At 36.9% G+C, this 20,592-nt stretch overlaps 1 protein-coding gene across 1 annotated transcript in view; it reads right to left on the bottom strand.

The window, feature by feature from the left end:
- Positions 1-20,275, bottom strand: part of PLEKHH2 (pleckstrin homology domain containing, family H (with MyTH4 domain) member 2) — a 48,616-nt gene extending 28,341 nt beyond the window's left edge. The window contains exons 1-6 of the mRNA XM_010152014.1: positions 20,153-20,275; positions 6,054-6,116; positions 4,775-4,924; positions 4,235-4,318; positions 2,665-2,746; positions 1,182-1,364 (exon numbers count right to left, since the gene is read on the bottom strand). Of these exons, the coding sequence (XP_010150316.1) occupies positions 1,182-1,364; positions 2,665-2,746; positions 4,235-4,318; positions 4,775-4,924; positions 6,054-6,116; positions 20,153-20,275 (685 nt within the window). The remainder of the gene's footprint in view (positions 1-1,181; positions 1,365-2,664; positions 2,747-4,234; positions 4,319-4,774; positions 4,925-6,053; positions 6,117-20,152) is intronic.
- Between the last annotated feature and the right edge of the window lie 317 nt (positions 20,276-20,592).

The following is a 20,592-nucleotide window of genomic DNA, read 5'->3' as shown; positions in this document are numbered from 1 at the left end:
AGGGAAAGACACTGGATTAAAAATAGCTTTGCTTAGGCTGTTCACTTTTACCTGACTTTGCAAGAGAGCCCTATAGCCTGCAGCATGTCAGTGAGGCCTACGTGCTCTCCCAGAGTTAAAACAGATGCAAGAACCAGGGCTCTTCTACACATGCACTTGGGAAAGTTAATGTTAAATATCTGTATGAAGTTGAAGAGGACTGGATAAGCCAACGATTTTAATTTAATCCACATTAAAGTAATCAAGTCACAAAACTTGAACTGTTTCCATCTAGGTTCTATTTCTTACCCTTTCCCTTGAAAAAGCATTCTTAGGTCAATTTCCTCATCTATAAAAATGGAGATAACAATACACGGCCACCTTTAGAATGAACTTGGCATCATATAAATCTACAAAATACGAACAAGATCTATTTCAGTTTGTGATTTTCTACACACCTCAACCTGAAATTTTGAGTACCACGACTAACTGTGGAGAAAATGCTGAAGTCATGAGTAGTACTGTGGGGCTTAAACGAATGAGCAGAGCAAGTCTACTTCCAGGGCTTTGTGTTGCCCAAGGGAAGCAGCAAGCTGCAGTGGACTTGCTTACGCTTTCAATAGCATAACAGCACACCAATTTGCTGGCATTTGCCAAGCTTCAGTCTAATTGAGGAAATAGTATGAACTAATCAGGGAGCTTTCTCCTTCTTCACGCAGGAAACAACGGTGCAAAAACATGTCTGAGTCTGCTGGTTTTTTTGACCATGATCGTAGTTGATGAAGGATTACTGAGTTGATCTTGTTGGGTTAAGGCATAAAGCTAACAGTGGGACACCAGAGACAGCATAGGTAAAATAGATAGAAACTGGACTTAGGTGAGACTCTGCACAGGCGTAACAGCCCTCACCGAGGGACCGGCAGCCTTAAACTCCTTAACGCTACTATGCAACAAACCTGGGCCACAACAAGTTTTCCTTTGCTTCCTAAGCATCCATCAGCCACTGCATGCTGCCAAACAGTGTATTAGTGGTACTACAGAGACTCTAGTGCTCAACAGGATTTCTTCCTAATAGAGCCTAGCATTAAAGAGGGAGAGGGTATGTACTTTGAAAACAGCCGGTTCGGATGCACTGACATGGTTGTCGATTTTTGTTTCCCACCTGTTGTCAGAATAAAAAGTCAGTATTGGTGACTAGGTACCTAGCATGTTTTTGCCTTCAGTGTAGTCTGACTCTTTAGATGAAGACTTGCTTATTTCTTCAAACTTAGGAGATGGTTGAGGACTTCTTGCTCTATTTGAAAAGCATCCAAAAGTCAAACTGCCTAGTCGCTGACATTCTCCGGGTTTTTGTGTTGAAGTAACAGATTTCTTGCCCATAGCTTCTGAGGAACAGTAAGTCAGAAATCTTGTGTTAATGAGATACAGCAAGCTATGCTTCTGGTCTCTTTATTCTGCAGTGTCAAGTTGGTTTGGGTTTTTTTTTTTTTCCAGACAACTAAAATTTAGCAAAATAATAATAAAAAAATTATTACAGGAATGAAAATCCACCTGATACCCTCCCATATCAAAACAAACTCAGAGCTACATTTCTAGTTCTTTGATTAATATTTCAGTATAGAAAGAAAATACCTCTTTTAACAATTTCACAGCAATAAGATACAAAACTTGCACTTAATACAGAATGAAGACCTGGTGGAAATATCTGATCTTACTCTGCTGTGACTAAAACTTAACCTATGGATTGGTCTAGGATATATAATATGGGAAAGACTGTAGAACAATAGTATTCAAATATGTGGCAAACTTCCCTTCAGATAAATTAAGAAAATCTGTAATAGATGCTACAGCAAATGTAAGGGAGTGAGTTACCAGGCGTACAAGGTATATATGGAGGACTTCAAGGGAAGGTTAAAGCATAAAATGATGAACTGCTTCGAGAATATGAAATCCATCCTTAGGGACAGCTATTCTGCCAGAAACTGATATGAAACAAGGCTGTCCATCCTTGTTCCTAAAACGTTTTGTGGCAGACCCAGGAACAAAAAGCCCTTATCTATACCTGTAAACTGTATAAAAAGAAGTACCACATGATCATAATTTATAGCCTGTTTACCAGCATGGATACTGCAAATGGTAATACATTTCTTAATATTTTTGAGCATATCAGTAAATGTGTGTTGAAAACCAGTTGACAAATTCTTTGTGTGTCAAAAAGTCTTTGAGTACATCTCTCAGAAGGAAGTGACTGAAGGTGTTGAGTGCTGAAGTATATAGAATTGCTACTGACCAAAAAATAGCAAAGAAAACAATCCCATTTCCTCATTAACAGAGAGATGCATCTTAGATTAAAAGCTTCATATTGTTTATGTATGTATTTTGTAAATATTTATAATTCATATATTATCCATATTATGTGTGTTCTGTGTTGCAGAACCTCTTAAATAACAGAGATTCCTGTTCACCCAAGAGAAGACAATTGTGGTCTGTCTGCGTGTCTCTTTAATAAAAATTAAATTATTGTTTGCCTACACCTTCATGTACAGTCCCTTTGATGTCAATTCCCACTAACTGAAATCTTTGTGATTTCACAGGGTATTTCAGTTATGTGAGTGCACAAATTACTAGGGAACAGAAAGAAGTTTGCCACATGTAAAGAAGTTTTAAAAACATTTGTACATTTACCTTGCAGTTTAGATTGCACTGTTTTCATCTCTTTGGTTTGCTTTTGGTTGATCAAGCGAAGGTTCTGATTTTCCACCTCTAACTAAAAGCATATAAATGTGATCTCATCCATGGTGAAACAATGTTTAAAGTCATTACGTCATTTAGGCTTTCTCTGAATTTCTGTCTATCTAAGCTAGTTCAAATTATGAGCTCCTCTCTATGACTTCTCTTAATGCCGGTCTAGGCATTTGTTTATTCTGAACAATGAAATTCTCACCAATGATTATCTGCTTAACTTCTGTTAAAATCATTCTCCCAACCAAGCAAGCCCAAGCCTTAATAATTCAGAAAAAAAGAAATCTGCACTGGCATTTTTAACAAAAGCAGAGGGCTAGAATTACAAACTTGCCTGCCACTTGGCAAACACAAGAGCAAGCAGAGGAATTAGAGGGAATGATGGTGTTAGTATCTTCTACTATCCCACAGCAGAGATTAAAAAAAATAGGCACCAAAAAACTTTATACAGAGCAGAAGACCTTCTACAAGAAGAAAAAAACCCCAAGCCCACTGCTGTAGCCCGCTACCAGGAGGTAAAGGTTGTCGGTTGAAACTCCTGCTCCAAATTAGGCGAAGAAGATTTGAATCTGAGTATCCCATATCACACAGAGAGGAGCCAGCAATTTCCCTTCCCACGGCATGACACCTCGCCACCCCTGTGAAACTAGCTTGACTTTCCCCGTGTTTCAAACTAAGTACATAGTTTGAGTCAGATCTGATTTCGTCCAAACATTTTCAAGATAATTTTAGCTAAACTTTATTGCCTTTTTATTAAATTATTTCCAAAAACTCCACTCGCAGATTAACAGTAAATGTTACTTCTAGTTCCCTACTTTAAAAATAATAACTTAATTGGTTTTCAACTGGAGCGAGTATAATTTCCAGTTACCCACAACAGAGTAGGACTTTAACTTCTATGGGCAACTTTAAATACTATACATGCGAGGAGGAGAAAGCACACCTGCACACCAAAACTGGCAGCCTTAGGCAGGGCAAAGGCATGGTTATCTCACCACAGCAGAGAAACAAGGGAGGCAACTGGTCTCTCTGGAGAGTAGCCAGTGCCCCCAAAACTGTTCATCACTGAAGGGTACTGTGGACATTGGAAAATACAAAAATGATCAAGTCCTTTTTTCCGCCAGGCCCCTGTAGACTTGGTTGGCTTTCTGGGGGTTATTCACACTTTAGGCATCTGCCTGAGCAAACTCAGTTTGCCAGCTGATTGCGCTCAATTAGTGGAGATAAACTCACCTCCCAGAGAGCAGTCCTGGGCCCTTTTGCCACAAAAAGAAACCTGGTATACTGGCTGACCAAACCAGACATCACAGTTTAAGTGACATGGATACTCTGCCCTCTGTGCTGTTGCTTTCATTTTTTCTCCTTCAAGCAAGTAACTACATAGATCAACGAAACTGGGAAGCACTTTCTTTTATATGGCACAAAGACCTTCTACAGCTAAAAAGCCTAACGGTTACCCAGTCCACCATATTCCAGTCCATATTCTGTATAAGTACTGCAGCAACAGTTATACCTCATGGAGCTTGACTGTCACCCATTCCTTTATTTTAGCTGCTTTTTCTTCTATGATTTTTGCTTCTTGCAGTCTTATTTGCTTCTGAAAAAAAATTGACATAAGCATATTTTTCACTGAGTATTATAGTCTGCCTGAGTAATATCTTCAGACACAACTCCTAAGATTGCTTGAAGTAATTCAGTCTCCTGGACAGTACATGGCAATTTAAAAAAAAAAAAAAAATTATGAATAGGCCCTTCACAGAGGCTGCTGTTCCTCTTTCCTCTAGGAGAAACGAAAACTCTTCAGAGGAGATAGTGAAGAGGAAGAATATCTTTCCACTCTTACAAGGCAGATGTTCTTTCAAAGGAAGGCAGAGTATAATTTGCAAGGGAATAAACCTTATTCAAATGATACATTTCTAATGAGAACCCCTCTAATCAAACACCACAAATAATGCTAAACTTTCTGTCCTCTGTTGATTTTAGTTTTTGTTTTCCTTCTGTATAATTAAGAATGGAATTGACGCTCATCTTTTCTAACACTGCTATTTCTAACCTGTTCTTCAAGCTGTTGCTCCAGTTTTTGTATTATGTCATTTTTATCTTGTAACAGGATCTCCAGGTCTTGACATCTCTTATACAACCTGGTTTCTGATTCGCTCGTTTGAACATTTGCTGCTTTTAATTTTTCTTCCATGACCTGCACCTGTTCAGAAGGTCAAACATAAGACTTTAAGAAACATGATACTCCAAGTTAAAGGCAGTAATTTAATCACAAAATGGACTGTTAAAACTGCCCCCACACTTAAGATTCGAGATAACCCTGTAAAGTTCTGAAGCTTATTTAAGAAGAAATTCCACAGTTTGTTATGTCTCCCTATGCATCTAATACCAACAGGACTGGCAAAACATTGAGCATATAATGATTTTGGTAGTATCAGTGAGAGGCTTCTAAATTTGTAACACACAAGCTGTTAGAAACGCCAACAGGGGAAGAATGCAGTTTATGTATAGGGAGCTCTTGTTAGGCTGAATAAATGCCATTTTAATAAATAAACAATTGCACAGTGTAATAAGACCCAACAAATTATCAGAAGCATTCTAAAAAATGACTAAAAAGTACTTGGCTTGTAGTCAGGAACATTTTCTAACTCCAAATTAGTACATGAATATTTTTATTCTTAAAATTTTCACTTTCTATCTGTCTCACAGTAACATATGAAGCTTTTTAGAGAATACCAGAGATATGTTCATAAAATGTCTTCAGTAGCTATATCTTCCATTTGGAATCAAAAGGCAACTTTGGTTAAATATTAGGCATGATCTCATTTTTTAGATGACGTAAATTCTACAAGAAGAACAAACACAATAGAATAATCCTATTTAGAGACTGTATTTGATACCCTCATTTTATTCTCTTACAGATTTTCTAAAATAGGTTACTGCTTCCTCTCCCTTTTGTTTCCATATGCATCATATATGAAAGACTAATGATGCGCCAATGTATTACTCCTTACATGTATCTATTTTTGATTCGTGCTCTTGCAACCTGGTCTAGTGGAGGGTGTCCATGCCCATGGCAGGGGGGTTGGAACTGGATGATCTTTAAGGTCCCTTCCAACCCAAACCAGTCTGTGATTCTGTGATTCTTAGCTTTGACTTTATTGAACTGAACTGGATCGAACATCTCTGATAAGACAAATCAGTAGATGTAAAATGAAACTCTCTTCTCCCTTTTGAGCAATACTTAAAAAACCCAGCAATTTTCTGCATTTCCCTTCATTGCTGTAACAGACAAATAGCTAGTGGAGATATTTTTCAGTTTATGTGTATACCTGCTGAAAAGCTCTCTCCGCTTGACGATCAGCATCTATAACTTGTTTCTCAAGCTGCTGCATCTGTAGATACATAAAAACGTAAGAGTAAAATGGCCATGCCTTCTGCCCATCACCACAAATACCACAGTGAAATATATTTTCATGGTCTGTTTTGAAACAGGTAAAGAAGGACCTGGTGGTCCTGGCAGGACCATAAAAATAAATAGAAGGATAAACAGCATGTCAGACTGGGAAGATAATTCATCATTATGACTGTATTAAAACATTGTTAAGAATCTTCTACAGGAGTAAAAAATGAGTACAACTTTTCTTCATAGTTCAATTTTGTGGCTGCTATATGACCTGCTGCTCTTTTTCCCTGCTTCCAGGAGTAGAAATTCCTTTGACAATATCCCTGAACCTTTCCTTATGCAGGCTCATAGTCCTTCATGTCCTTCCAAAACCAGCAAGAGTAAAGGGTACTTGGCACATTATACAATTTGGCCGCTAATTCTTCTGAAGTCAACAAATTTAGGTTTGGGTGGGATTGTGCCACAAGATCTGTCCCAGACTCCCCCACCACCTGTGTGAAAGAAGGAGGTATGTGGCAGAAGAGACATGGTGGATTCTGGTGCTACGCAGAAAAAAAGATGTGAAAAGCAATGGATAAAGAGAGAGACCAGCACAACATGAGGAGTGAGTGCAGGTCCCAGGGTGAGAAACCTTGATCCGTTACATTTTAACGATGCCTAATAACTCACAGGCTCAACCTTTGCCCCAGGCCTCAGAAAACCCTGCATTTTACATGATTTACATGAAGGCTTTTCCAACAATGCGGAACAGAGGAGGCCAGAAAGAAACATTTAAAAAACATTTTGTTACATTTTAGTATGAGCTCTCCAGTCTGATTTTGGTCCACTATACAATTATGACTTCTTTAAAAAGTGAACTGAGATTTGAAATCATACTAGAAAGTACCTAAGGAAATGAATGTATTATTTCGTAACTTAAGGACTTACTGGTTCTCAGGAAATAACTATCTAAGACCTCTGTTCATTTGAAGAGGATGAAACATCAAATACTTAACATTGAGATACTCAATATTCAGCTTCAAAATTGTTCATAGAAAAGCATATGACACAAATAATGCAAACAAAAATAATTTATTCCTTTTTCAGTTTACTGCTTGGTTTTAAAACAGTTTCCTTCTGTCCTGTTTGTATTCCCTTTCTGCTGTCTTTCAGTTTCATTTTCTCTGTCTCAGTCCCTTTTATTTCTCTCCCTAATTATACTGTCAATTACATGAAGAGTTTTGTGTACTTTTAGCACCTCATCCAGACAAGGACACCGAGTCATCATTTTCTACCAATCAAAAACTGAAAATGGAGAAAATGAGTTTTCATTAACATAAAAAAACGCCTGCTGTGACTGATGACCTTCTAGTACTGTCTCATATGACATAAAAACACAAAGTGTGCATCGTAATACCACAACACACCCTTGATAAGAGAGCAACAAACATTTCACAATATGTATGGTCATGTTTGGGTCCCCAGTAAGCTGTTTTGCAAAGCATTTCTAAGGAAATGATTGTCCCAGCCATTCATGTCCTAACAGTCTGCATAGACAGACGAGGAGGAGATGAACCTTCATTGTTCCTCTCTGGTCACATGTATTTAGTTTCATATTTGTACAATTTCATGTTGAGATTTTAACTTTGAATTTAATTTTCAACATGTGAATTCTGAAGTTACTTTCCATTTGTATTTTTTGGTTTTATGTTCAAATAGAACTTTGGTTTACAAAACTCACTTTATTATTGTTTTTATGACATTTATTTTTTACGGAGTTGAGGATTCAGAAATCAAAGTTCTTTCTGAATATATGGTCAGCTGACATTGCACTGTAGTAAAAGCACTACGACAAACCAAGTAGAAGTGTGTCTTTCATATCAATAATAAACACTGTTAATACTGTAATATTTTGACAGAAAACTCCTTCAAATATTTATAATGTGAAATTCAGTGTTGATAAGTAGCAAGCTGTTCATCAATTTTCACAGTCAAACAATTTGTGAATGCACGTGATTGCCATGACAGTAACTGCCAATTTATTTACGTCACATAAGTAAAATTCAGTTCAGCTGTAAGGTTGTATCAAAAGCCTGGGAGATTTAATCAATGGAAATCAAGTCTGAAAATGCTGCTTGCCAGGTCCACGTAGCTGCTGTTGCAGCTCAACGAGCTCCGACCTGACTTAAACCTGAAAACAGCTGGTCTCCCCAGCAGTACCTAATGACGGCTGAACACAAGTTCAGCGGTACTGCTGCTCTTCTACACACCAGTTCTGAGTGCTGGATAGGCTGTAGTGCACCACAGACCTAAGCTCCTCCCGTGCTTCTGCAGTGAATCTGTACAGTGCCCCTCTTGCTAGGAATACATACTGTTGCACAGGACCAGGAACATAATGGTATGTTCATGTAGACTACTGGGACAAAGAATATGATCTGAATAAAGCTGCTGCTAAGATGAGTGTAAAGGTAGGAGCCAGAGGAGCTGAGAAGGTAATTACCAAGAAAAATAGCATTCAGAGTTTAAAAATGGAAGTACGAGGTTTATTTTTGCTTCTGTAAGAGCTAACTATTTCAAGAGGGTATGCTAAGAAGCTTTCGGTGATCTCACAATAAAGATATAGCAGTCAGCTTCCTGGCAACAACTAACTCTGAGATTTTATTTGGAAAATTTCTAAGGAGTCTTCAATTACTTTTAGAAGATTCCTGTTAAAAAAAAAAAGGCAATCTATATCATTCAGCAAGAATGGTGTACCATAGTTACCAAACATGAACACTTCTATTACAGTTAAACTGGTCAGCATTTCAATAATTTGATGCTACATAACAATTATGACGTAAGTCCCGGTTTTCCCCTTATTTAGAGTTTATATAGGTTTATCCCTATAGAACTCTATTTATAGAGTTCTCTTTCTCTTATAGAGAAACTCTTATAGAGTTCTTATAGACAACTCTTCCTTATAGATAAGAAAGAACTCTTACTTGTGGCTGCAACTTGAATATTGATGACCAACTCTTGACACTATACAGAGTGATTTGAAAAACAGAAAAGTGCGTTGAACTGGACCTCTGTCCCACCCTTCTATATACATCTATGCAAATCACCACTATCACTGGAATTAGCTGGTATATATCAGCTGTTTGTCTAGATATCCTTTGAATGAAATGCAGTCTGTAAAGTATTAACTGATGTAAAGTTGGCTTTCTTGGAGAAACATGGAGGGCCAGCATGTCACCGATAACATGTGGCACGTGAAGTACATTTCAGCTGAATTTTCTATCATGTTCTGAATGAGATAACTTGAAATAACGCCCCAGTTCAACAAACCTCTTGTAAGGAATATTCATGTTATACACATCTATGATTAGTTCAGGCTCATTCCAAAATTCATGAAGGATTCAGAGGTGTCCTGACATAATCTATACTGGTTTTGTTTTTAGAGAGAATATAAAGAATAAATGTTTTAGGCCCATGAACAAAAAATACATGTGTCCTGACTAAGGAACAGTATCAGCATAGGTACAGAAGAACAGGCTGGTACTTCAACCTGCACTTTCTGCTTTTCTTTTTGAGTGTAAAAATCCTGTTATAATTTACAGAAAATGTATTAGTGCATGCTGCATCAATTATCTGAATTACGGAAAATAGTATCTATTGTTAGAAACAGATTTGTTTTTAAACTTAGTAAGGAAATAACCACTCTACATCTGACACTCATCAAATTGAGCTATTCTTGTTCAAACAATGAACAGAGAAATGCCACATGTGAATAAGTACTGAATGCTTTGAAGAAACATGGCAGCAATAAAAGAGGTGCACAGCCTTGGAGGTCTGGACATTGAAGCACAACACACAGTCACTGGGAATTTTTTACAATACCAAAGCAAATCATATAGCAATTCTTTTTCAAAGTTCACCTGTAATTTTCTTGATTGTATTCAGAAACATACATTTTTGTGCAAGTAAAGCAATTTTTATTTTATTGAAACACGAGGTGCATGAAATCAAATCTATTTTTGCACCAAAGTATATAAACTCGAGTCATCACTCATAGATTTCAAAATATACTCCCTTTGTATGCATATATGTGAATATATACTTGCATTTATATACATACATACAGATCGTGCTTCCTGTTATGTGTGTTAGAGAGAAATCACAGCACTGAATTGATAATTTTCCTAATATTTGAAATAATTGTTTAATATTTTCAAAGGAAATACTTTCTTTTAAAAAAAAATATTGTTGGAATTCTTTTCATTTTGACATTTATAGGAACTACACCCTAATTTTTTATCCAAGTCAATTTTCAACATAATAACTTGTTCCACTCACATTTAAAATTTATATTATAATCAGTGCATCATACATTGTCTCCTAGTTTTTAATATTATAAACAACACAGATGTAGCATGTAGGCTTTTTGGAAATCTTTCTGAAATAAATACAGAGAGAAAATACAACCATTAATAAACGAAAAAAAAAAGCATCACTTCTCTGTAAGCCTTCCAAAGCATGCTGATAATAGGTCAGAGCTTTCAAAAAGGAAAAAGGAGTCAAAACCTAATGCTTCTGAATCAGAAATACAGCCTGTCTATCGACTAAGTGCAGAACTCCCAGTGATTTGAGAACAGTATGTTTAGAGTATGCTTTTTTTCCTTTCATTTCAATTTTTCAATTCTTCCTCATCTGAAAAAAGGCCCAAACCATCTGTGGTTGAAAAACAGTGTTCCACATAAAAAGAAAAGTACTAAATCTGTCCATTTTTAGATTTAGTGAACTATCCGGCCTCACACCACACAGGACTTACCAAAACTGAAGAAACATGGCGGTATGGTTGCTTCTATAAATAAACAAATAGGAGAAGCAAGTGAGGGATAGACCCACCTACAACCGTCTTTCCATGGTGTAAACAGATATTAACAGGTGATGAATAAACATAGGCTGGAAATTAGAAGACCATTATTTGCCACACTGAATAAACAATTTTGGAACTGCTTTCTAATATAAATGTGAAAGATCTGACTTTTTATGTGGAGATTGATAAGTTTATAAATAGTTTGAAGAATACGCCTGCCAGCTAGAGTACTGCATGTGACCAAGATTTCCCCTTTTGGTTCTATATTCCTATGTTTAAACCCAAATATTTCAGCAAATCTCTGCATTTCCTTAAGAAAAGAGCGAGTACAGCTTAAAAGCAAGTCTTCTGATTGTGAGTGACTTTGATGACCACCAGTTGTCGTGTTTTGAAATATGCTATGCCCCATCTATCCACGTATAAATCTTGCATACATTTGTTAGTTAAAAGCAGTGATAAACTATTTTAGAAGCACGACTTACACTTTTTACAAAAACGTCTCTCTTCTGGTGGTTTAGCTTAGGAAAACACAGTAATATTCCTCCTACTTCTCTAACTCATTTATTAAAAAGCTGATTGGGTATGTTCCATCCTATTTTCAAACATTAGTCCTTCTGTCTTGACACTAATTTCTCTCCTATGTATCATGTATCTTCCCTAAGGACGGAGCTAAATCTTTATAAACTATGACCAACTTCAAAATATGACCTGACCAATTTAGCCACACAGACAAAACTCCTAAAGAATAGAGATGTAAAATCAAGATACTAATATTTCACAGGAAAAATAAATGAGAAGATAATTTGTGAAGAAGGAACTGGAACATGCCTTGGGTAATATATACTTTGTTCTTTACTGGACGATTTTTTTTATCCCAAAGGCAGCACAATGATTAGAAAGACTTATCTTTTATAGAAGAGCTTTCCATTTTAACTAATTATTAGAAATCCATCTTGTCTCATAAATCTAACAAGTGATACTTCAGACCTACCTATGTTTATAAAATCAAATATGCCTTCAGTAAAAAATGAAATTGAATACTTTGGCACAGAAGTTTTTCCCTAGAACACAATAAAACCTATAAAAATATTTCTGTACAGTGTGGATTTAGTCATCAAAATGAAGACCTGCTTTCTGAATCCAATCTTCTTTTTGTCATAGATCCCCCCAAAAGGGCTAATGCTACAGGCTAAGTCTTAAGGGGCTCAGATGTTCCTTAGGCTACTCACAGATCAAGCACGGTGAATGTTCTTCACAATTTTACTGGTTCATTGTATATGGAATTTTGCTGGGCTTTATTATTTCCTACATGAAAAAAATCTTTAGATGAAAGATTTAGTTATCTGGCTTAAATCCCAAAAGCTACAGCCTTATTCTTCCTTCAGATCCCACCTGAATGGCCACCTTGGTTATGACTACTGCAAAACTCAGCTTAGTGCTCACAGTCTGGCGGCTCGCAAGCTGCACATTTCAGTGCACTCCCATTTTTCCCTTCTCCCGTCCTCTCCATTTTTAAAACCAATTAAACCATAAAAGGCTACAGTTCTCACAAACAAAGCAGTGTCAACTATTCCTCTGCAAATCTGCCATCTAACGAACTCCTCTTCATTTTATCTCTTTCTCTGTTCAGACTGTTCACCACAGGGATTATCTCTTTTCTCTGCATCAATCATGGTCAGAAATACGGAGTGTAAAAACCGTTTGGATCTTTGACACCAACTTTATATAAATATGTAGCTGTGTGTATGTATGTATACACACACACACAGACACATATGCGCTCCTCCTGCTTCTTCTGAAGATGCCTAGTAGCTTCTACAGTCTTGATGTGCAGAATCACAGTCCTGTTGACTTCTAACCACAGCAACTTTGGCACTGCTCTCCTAGTTAGGCAAAAGGCAATTGTTAATTGCAAATCTCTCTTAACTCTCCTCTTTAGCTCTTCAGCTCATTTGCATGCACTACATTTAGCACCAGAGCCTTTCCTTGGAACAAAATGAAACCCATAAAAATTAACATTCTTTGTCTGCTCAGTTTCCAAAATGATCAGGCTCAAAATTTGTGTCTGTCTCCATGACATGGGACCAGTTTTACCACTGAATTCTATTCTATTTCTTTCAAGTTCTTTTCAATATTTAAACATTGTTGTAAGAGTAATTATTTAGCTCGAAAGGTTTTCCTAGTGCTCGTTAAATGTGTGAAAAGTACATATGAAAAAAGCAGTCTTTCACATTTCAGCTGAGTTCATTATAGTAAAATTAATGATTTCTTCTGGAAACGGTATAAATTAAAAATATGGAACAGAAAAACTCAGGGAGGGAACTCTTCCAGAATTAGTAGTCTAGGCCAGCTGCCAGTAAACATACAGACTTAAAAAAGTTAAATTCACCAGTGGGATTTGGGAAGGCACTACGGTGAAGGTCAGACGAGCAGCATGTAATGTTGGAAGAATGAATAGCTGTGCTTTTCCCAATGTCATAGGACTTCCCTAAGCCTGGTAAAATACTAGGAATCTTCACTCCTTCTGGCTGTCTCCTTTTCCAACTCACATGCTGTCTTGATAGTTAAGTTACAGAGACACAATCAAATGCAAATTATGTAGACTGCTACTGTAGCACAAACAGACATTACTGTAATATTCAAACTCTTGAAAGACGGGAAGATACTGTTCAGCAAGATGGAAGATCGCACCAAAGCACTTTGGCAGGCAGGGGAAAAGAAGTTTCACGTAGTGCTTAAAATGAAAAGAGAAAGGTATCAAGAACGAGTTGCTCACCTGTATTAAAAGGCAGCTGTCTGCTTTGTTTTGTTTTGATCATCGCACTGTGATTGTGGAAATTCTGCTACTTCTGTCTCACTGAACGGTGAGTTCTCATTAGAGCCACAGCATGAACATCTGAAATAAGAGGCCTTTTTTCCTTGCCACTGCCTGAGAGAGGATGGCTTAAGAATCAAAGGTACCACTGACTGCCAAACTTTAAAAAAATTGAAAACTAGACTGAAACTGAATTAATTCCTCAAATTGAAGTGTATAGGACACCTAGGAAACACAGATGGTAAAAGAGCAAGAGATTCCAGAAATATATGTAAGGCAGCACAGTGCAGTTTGAAGACATGACAACAGATATTTAAAGCCTGAAAATACTCTCTGAGGGAATGAAAATTGAATGCATAATTTCTTAGTGCAAAAAGAGTTGCCTCCATGAAAAATGGAGAGAAAACATCTTGTAACTCCTACAAGAGACCTGCTAAACAAATACTAGATTGGCTAAGGATCTGCACAGGTACCTGCCCACTGTCACAGCAGCTTCCATCAGCCTACCCATCTCAGGTGGGCTGGAACAGTACGGATGCCCTCATCTCCGTACCACCAGAGGGAAGATACTCATCCTCTAGCCTCACAGCAAGGGCTGTGCTCTTTCAAGCCACTACCCAGCCTGTCCTCATGTCTATTGCTTCCTGAGCTCTCTTTTCTCCCCATCTTCATCCTCCCTAGAAAGAATGTGGGGTTAAGAAGTACAAAAAGAGTGAAACAACAACAAACAAACACAGTTATAAAGAGGCAGAGCATAAGCTTTTAGACAAGGGGTAAAAATAGAGTTACAGACAAAAGGATACAGGTATCAAAAGGGCATAAACAAAGCTAAGACTCTAACCATATAAACTTTAAGCTTTTATTCTCTTTAAATCTCATCACTTTCTCACGTTTGTATCTTCCTAATTGCATCTGAATTATTTTCCATGACAAGTTTTTTAAGAGCAACTGAACTACTTAAAAAGAGCCCTCATTAAGGACCTTCTTTAAGGTCCCTTCCAACCCAAACCATTCTATGATTCATTTTAATAATTTTGGTACTACGGTATTTTGCTCCTTTTTACTTTACCCTTCATAATCCTCTGAATGCAAATGGAAATACTCATTGTGCTTTTTTACAATTTTCATATTGGCAATGACTCCACGAGTCAAATGCGTTACGGACTTTTCCTCTGAAAACATTAATCTTTAAATTGTCATGCCAGAGATAACAAAACATACTGCGTCTGCTTCGTTCTGAAATGTCAAATGACGTACCATAAATACACCTGTGAAATGAATGAAAATACAGTGGGACATGGATTTAGCTGCTGCTTTGTAAGACAAAGTCAGGAACGTGTTACGCGCGTGTATACAGCGAATATACAAATGGAAGGTTAAAAGCAAACAAATCAATACAATACATATATTAAAATAATCCTCTCTCTTCATCATGTGTATTTGTTGAAAATCATTCAAAGCATAAAATAATGACCCTCAGCACTGAAGAAACAAACTTGGCGACATTCATGTGAATGCTGAGTATTACTGGACAGCCCATAATGCAACATTTGGGATAGTGCCATATTCAGTCCTTATGGGGTCTGATGAAAAGGAAATTCAGTGGAGGCTGCCCAAGAGGAAATTCAACACAGCTTTGTAGTTCTTCCATTAAAATGATTTTTTTAGTGATAGGAAAAACATTAACTTTATACCTGATGTTGCACACATATTTTAGGTGAAAAATGTACTTACTGTGAAAAGCATAAGCGTCACCAACTGTTCCTGTGACATGAAATGCTAGCTGGGAGCTAGACTTGCAGTAGAATACTGTAATCTTTTATGCAATGAAGGGTTTTTTTTTTTTAGTAAATTTCATATGCATAAGACTCAAGCTGCGTTAAAAGAAATGCTTCTACTTAAAATTCAGTTCCGTGGCCATCCTGAATTTAGCGTACTAGGGATACTTTTTACATCATTCTTTAAATTCCTGTAAAGACCTCTCCCTCTTACAGCAGCAGCTTCTGCTTAAAACTCCAACAAGGTCTCTTTCTTTGCACATTAGATTTATAAATATAGACTCTCTGCTTGGCAAAATGGAAACAAACAGAAAAGCCAAACAAATAAAACAACAGTGAATGGATTCGTTTCCTGAAAACATTGTATATTCCTTTGCTCCTCTCTCCTCTTCTCCCCAAGTTCACTACAAAGCTAAAGTCCTGGTAGCTGTACTGCTGAAATGCACTTAGAACGCTAATCTCCTGAACTCCTTAACCACTGAGGTTCAAGGATGAGTATGGCTGTACTTACAAAACCCAGTAATTTTTTTTTTAAATCAGAACACGTCTATTAGAAGAATATTCGGAAGCTTTCCCATGCTGACTGTTCATTTATTTGCAGGGGCTCTATTAAATAAACCAACTTTCTAAAGGGAGTTGATTTTCAGTGTAGAAGGAAAATGCCTGAATTAATCCACTGTCCAAATATATTTACAGAAGCACATAGGTCACAGACACAAATATTGAAAAAGGATGGATTCAAGCAAACTCCTATGAAAAACTGGGTTTAGACTAAGTTATAGAATAAATATAAGGGAAAAAACCCAGTGGCAGTTTCTGGCAAGTCATACACACAGTGTAATAGGATGTAAACTCCTTTTCCTGATTGAAGACATACCTCTCAAATACATGCAGAGGAGGAAGACTGGAGAATTACACCAATTCTTTCCTCTAACCTTGCTGTAGAGACCACCTGTTTTGCCACAGTATCACTCTCTCTTTTTTCTACAGTAATTATATAGTTTTAATACCCGTGAGGGTTTTATGTCTGTCACGCCATAGTACTGTGATTGCTGTTGCTGTTTGGAAGCAGAACGCTGTCTGGTGCTATTGTTCAATGTTTTAGTACATTTCATAGCATAGAGATGATTGTAAACAAAGCCACGAATAGAGGCCCGTGTTAATCAAAGTAGAAGTGAGATGTATTTGTGTGCTTTGCAAATTTGTTTCATTCTGTAACAGGTAACAAATCTAGAAAGTTCCTATAAATAGGTATCAGCTGTATATTAGTATCAGGATGCCCATCAAGTATTGCTCCATCAGGTCTTCACTATTCCCTTTGCTGTATCCCCAATATACATTTTGAATAACAATTCCATGCAGTTTAATCTCAAGCTAGTGCAAGTGTATCTTTTCCTTCACAAATACTGAAATTGTATAATTTAGAATTTTAAAAGAAAAATACGTGAAAAATAACCACTGCATGGTTACAAATGAAACCAACGTACAAATAAATGCAGCTAACTTAAGCGTCTATTATGAAAATTGCTGGGTTTGAACTGAGCAAGACTGATAAATCTGCAGATGAACGTCATCTAATTTTGTTGAGTTCTGACCAGTCTCTGGTGCGTGTCCTGACTGAAATCCAGCTTATGAATGGAAGATTCATATTAAAAAGTCAAAGCAACAAAGTGAGGAGAAGGATCGTTTTTCATGAAGTCTGCTAATACTCTGGAGAGTAATGTATCAAATTATCCCAACTGAATACTTGTTGGACCTGAGGTCTTCAACAGAAAATATTTTGCCCATTTTTATTTCCTGTAAACACTTCATTTCTTCTAAAAGTTCTGAGAAGGCTAAGGCAAACTAAAACAAGAGGGCTGTAACATGGCAAGTTCTTAAGCTTTTTAAATCTATTTTGGAGTCATATTTCTCACAGATGAGAGAGAATAAGTAATTTTCCTTTGCATGCTTTGTTCCAGGCACAATGCAGAAGATTTGTGATCTTATCCCTCTTATTCTGTTGGGGTTTTTTTCCGACTTCTGAAATTATACAATTATGCATACATTTCTAATAATTTAAGAGGACATTTCTAGCAGTTAAGAGCCTGTAAATGCACACTGTAAAGGAACAAAGTGAAAAGACAAATAGAAAGCATTCAAACTTATAATTATTTTTTTTAACTCAGATAGTTTTGTGAAGTGCTCTTCATGAATCTGAACTTTTTGGTTGCCAAAACTGTAATCAGCAGCAGCTGCATAAAACATGGTAGTGACAGCTGCTGGAAAGTCCCCAGAACAGTCATGTCCCATGTTTAGCCACTTAACTTCCATCCGGAGCGGTAGTGATCCAAAGAGGGTAAAGGGACAGAGGAGATGTACGACATCTAACAGCCCCGACTGAGGGAGCACCCAACAGTCTGTTGGGTGTTGCAGCAGACAGTATGGCACTCTTTGATGGATGTTCTCCTCCAAGACTGGAGATAATGATTTATTAACTCATCTGTGCACTTTGCTAACTGGAATGAAAGGCACAAGTAGTTGTCTTTTTTTTTAATTTTTAAATGAAATGTCACAGGATGGCATTTCTACAGCTGGTCGCACTTTCGAAACCCAAACTTCTGCAATACCTCTTCAGTGAGAGTTCACAGAAAAATTGCAAGATTGGGTAAAAAATTACGAGTTTTCAGCTACACTGCTTTCTAACAGCAATATTTTCAGTCATGCCAAAGCAGAGATATCTGGAGTACTAACTGTAAAAATACAGTTCCAGTGGAACTCAGTATTTATTACACAATGTTTTTACACTGCTGTAAATTTTAATGTTCACTAGACACCTACTTAAAGAAAAAAGCTTAATCCACAAAATACTAAATTTCTTTATTCCATTTTTTTCCATCTCAAACTGACATTTTGTACTTCCATGGAAGACATAAGGGCATGAATAAATAAAATGAATAGCAACAAATCGCCAAATGATATTTAGTGAAGAACTGGACGATATAGTTGAACCAACTATTGGTCTGTAAGTCTGATGTCTGTAGTAAGCAAATTAGCAGAAACTAGAAGAGCAGACTTATAGGGCATGTGGATAAGTGTGACAGATGAGGGAAGAGGCAAAGTGGCCCTTATAAAGAGGAGTGATGGCTCACAAAGCTACTGAAGTTCTTTGAGGGGATCACCAAGGCTGCAGATAGGGGAGATGTGGTTTATATAATTATTTGGATTTTGGAAAAGTGTTTAAAGGAGACAAACAGGCACAGGGTAAGAGGGAATACCGCTCCATGAATTAAAAAAATGACTCAACAATAAAAATGGTAGGCGGTTGGTTAGTTCCCACAGTGACGAGTGGCTGTCAGTGCCATCTGCAGAGATTTGTTCAGGGCATATGCTGTTCAGCGTAATCATAGACATCTGGTAACGGCCCTTGGGCAGAAAAGCGACCACGGTTTTTGATGGTATTTTGTCATTCAGGGTAATAGCAGCTTTATGACTAGAAAGAAGGCACTTACAAAATTTAGTGACCTGTCAATAAAGTAACAAATGATGCGTAACATAGAAATCTGAAGGACTTTGAGTAAGATCCTGGAATTAAGACAGATATCTCCATGAAAACATACTTGATGGTTAATTTAGCTGTGAAAGAGAACCAAATGTTAAGCATTATTAGGAAAGGAATGGAGCATGTTAACTATGCACATCATCCACGGTTCTTCATAACTACAAAAATACATGGGTTTCCTGCTTGAATGCTATTTAGTTCTTGGCCCCACCAAAAGATAGTCAAATGGGAATGATTCAAAGAGGGCTAAATGTGGATACTAAATGTATTTATGGTTTCAAAGGGAGATGGGATAAGTTCACAAAAGAGAAGCATTAACATAAATGCATAAAATGAAATTGTCACTCTACCATAGTATAGAAGGACCTGAATTTCTTTTTTCTTTTTGGAGGGAGCAATTGATGGAAACTTTAGCTCTAGGAAGAACAGAGGACTTCTGACAGAATAACTTTTTAACTAGAACTTCATTTAGGTCAGTATTAATGATAAGGGAGTTCCAAAGATTCTCTAGAATATTTATGTCTTGTACTGTTTTAATTGTCTTGTTCTCTGAAAATGTTGGCAGGTAAATACAACAGTGGTTTTTTTGTATTTCAAATATGATGAGACATAGTTGGAGAAGTCTTATTATAGGAAAAACAAGTCTGGTAAATTATATGATTCAGGATGGAGTACTGGGGAAAGTAATACTTCTGGATTTTCTCCCCAGTGATTTCTGTGTCTTAAATCAGATCTTAAATATTTAGGAAAATGTGTTAAATATTAACTTCAATGTTGTAAAAGTGATTACTGGATACATATTTTTCTCTGCAGGAGAGCTGCCAGCACGTTCATATCTGAAAATGAACATTTCTTGCTGGCAGATCTAATGTGTGAAATGCTTTCACAGCATTAAAGCATAGCCGTTTTCCATATATTTTGTTTTTAAATGCTTTTTTATTTTTCCTCCTGAAAAAATCCCAGTACTTGTAATCTCAAACCATGACATGTGATCAGCCCCCACCATCAAATAAAATCACTTACACAGCATTAAAATTCATACTGCAAGACCTACCTTTTCTGCTAACAATTCTCTGATCTTGCTTGCCTGGAGACGAAATTTCATTAACTGTGACTCCAGAGTTAAACATCTTTCCTTCCAGTTTACAGTTCCTTCTGGCTCTGAAAGTTCAGCCATGTTTATGCTGGAAAAAGAAAGGGAAAAAATCTTCACATCAAATTGAGTCTGTATTTAATGTTTGACTTTTTTTGAATATACATAGCAACTTTATTTACATAAATCTTAAGAATGCCCTCAAATTTTATACATGTACAGCTTCATAAAACTTAGTAACTACGAAGGCCCTTATCATAACAGGGAGATTTCTGAAATCTGTTGATAATATCTAGGTTTATGATAATTTCATTTCTTCAGTTATTTTGGGGCTGCAATATATTCTCCTTGACAAGCAGCGACACATCACACATTCTAATCTTCAGTTACTGAACACTTCC

Source organism: Eurypyga helias, unplaced genomic scaffold (genome assembly GCF_000690775.1).
Source record: "Eurypyga helias isolate BGI_N326 unplaced genomic scaffold, ASM69077v1 scaffold29195, whole genome shotgun sequence".
In the NCBI taxonomy this organism is placed as follows: Eukaryota; Metazoa; Chordata; class Aves; order Eurypygiformes; family Eurypygidae; genus Eurypyga; species Eurypyga helias.
Note: the sequence above shows the minus strand (reverse complement) of the source record. Positions and strands in the feature narration are given on the sequence as shown.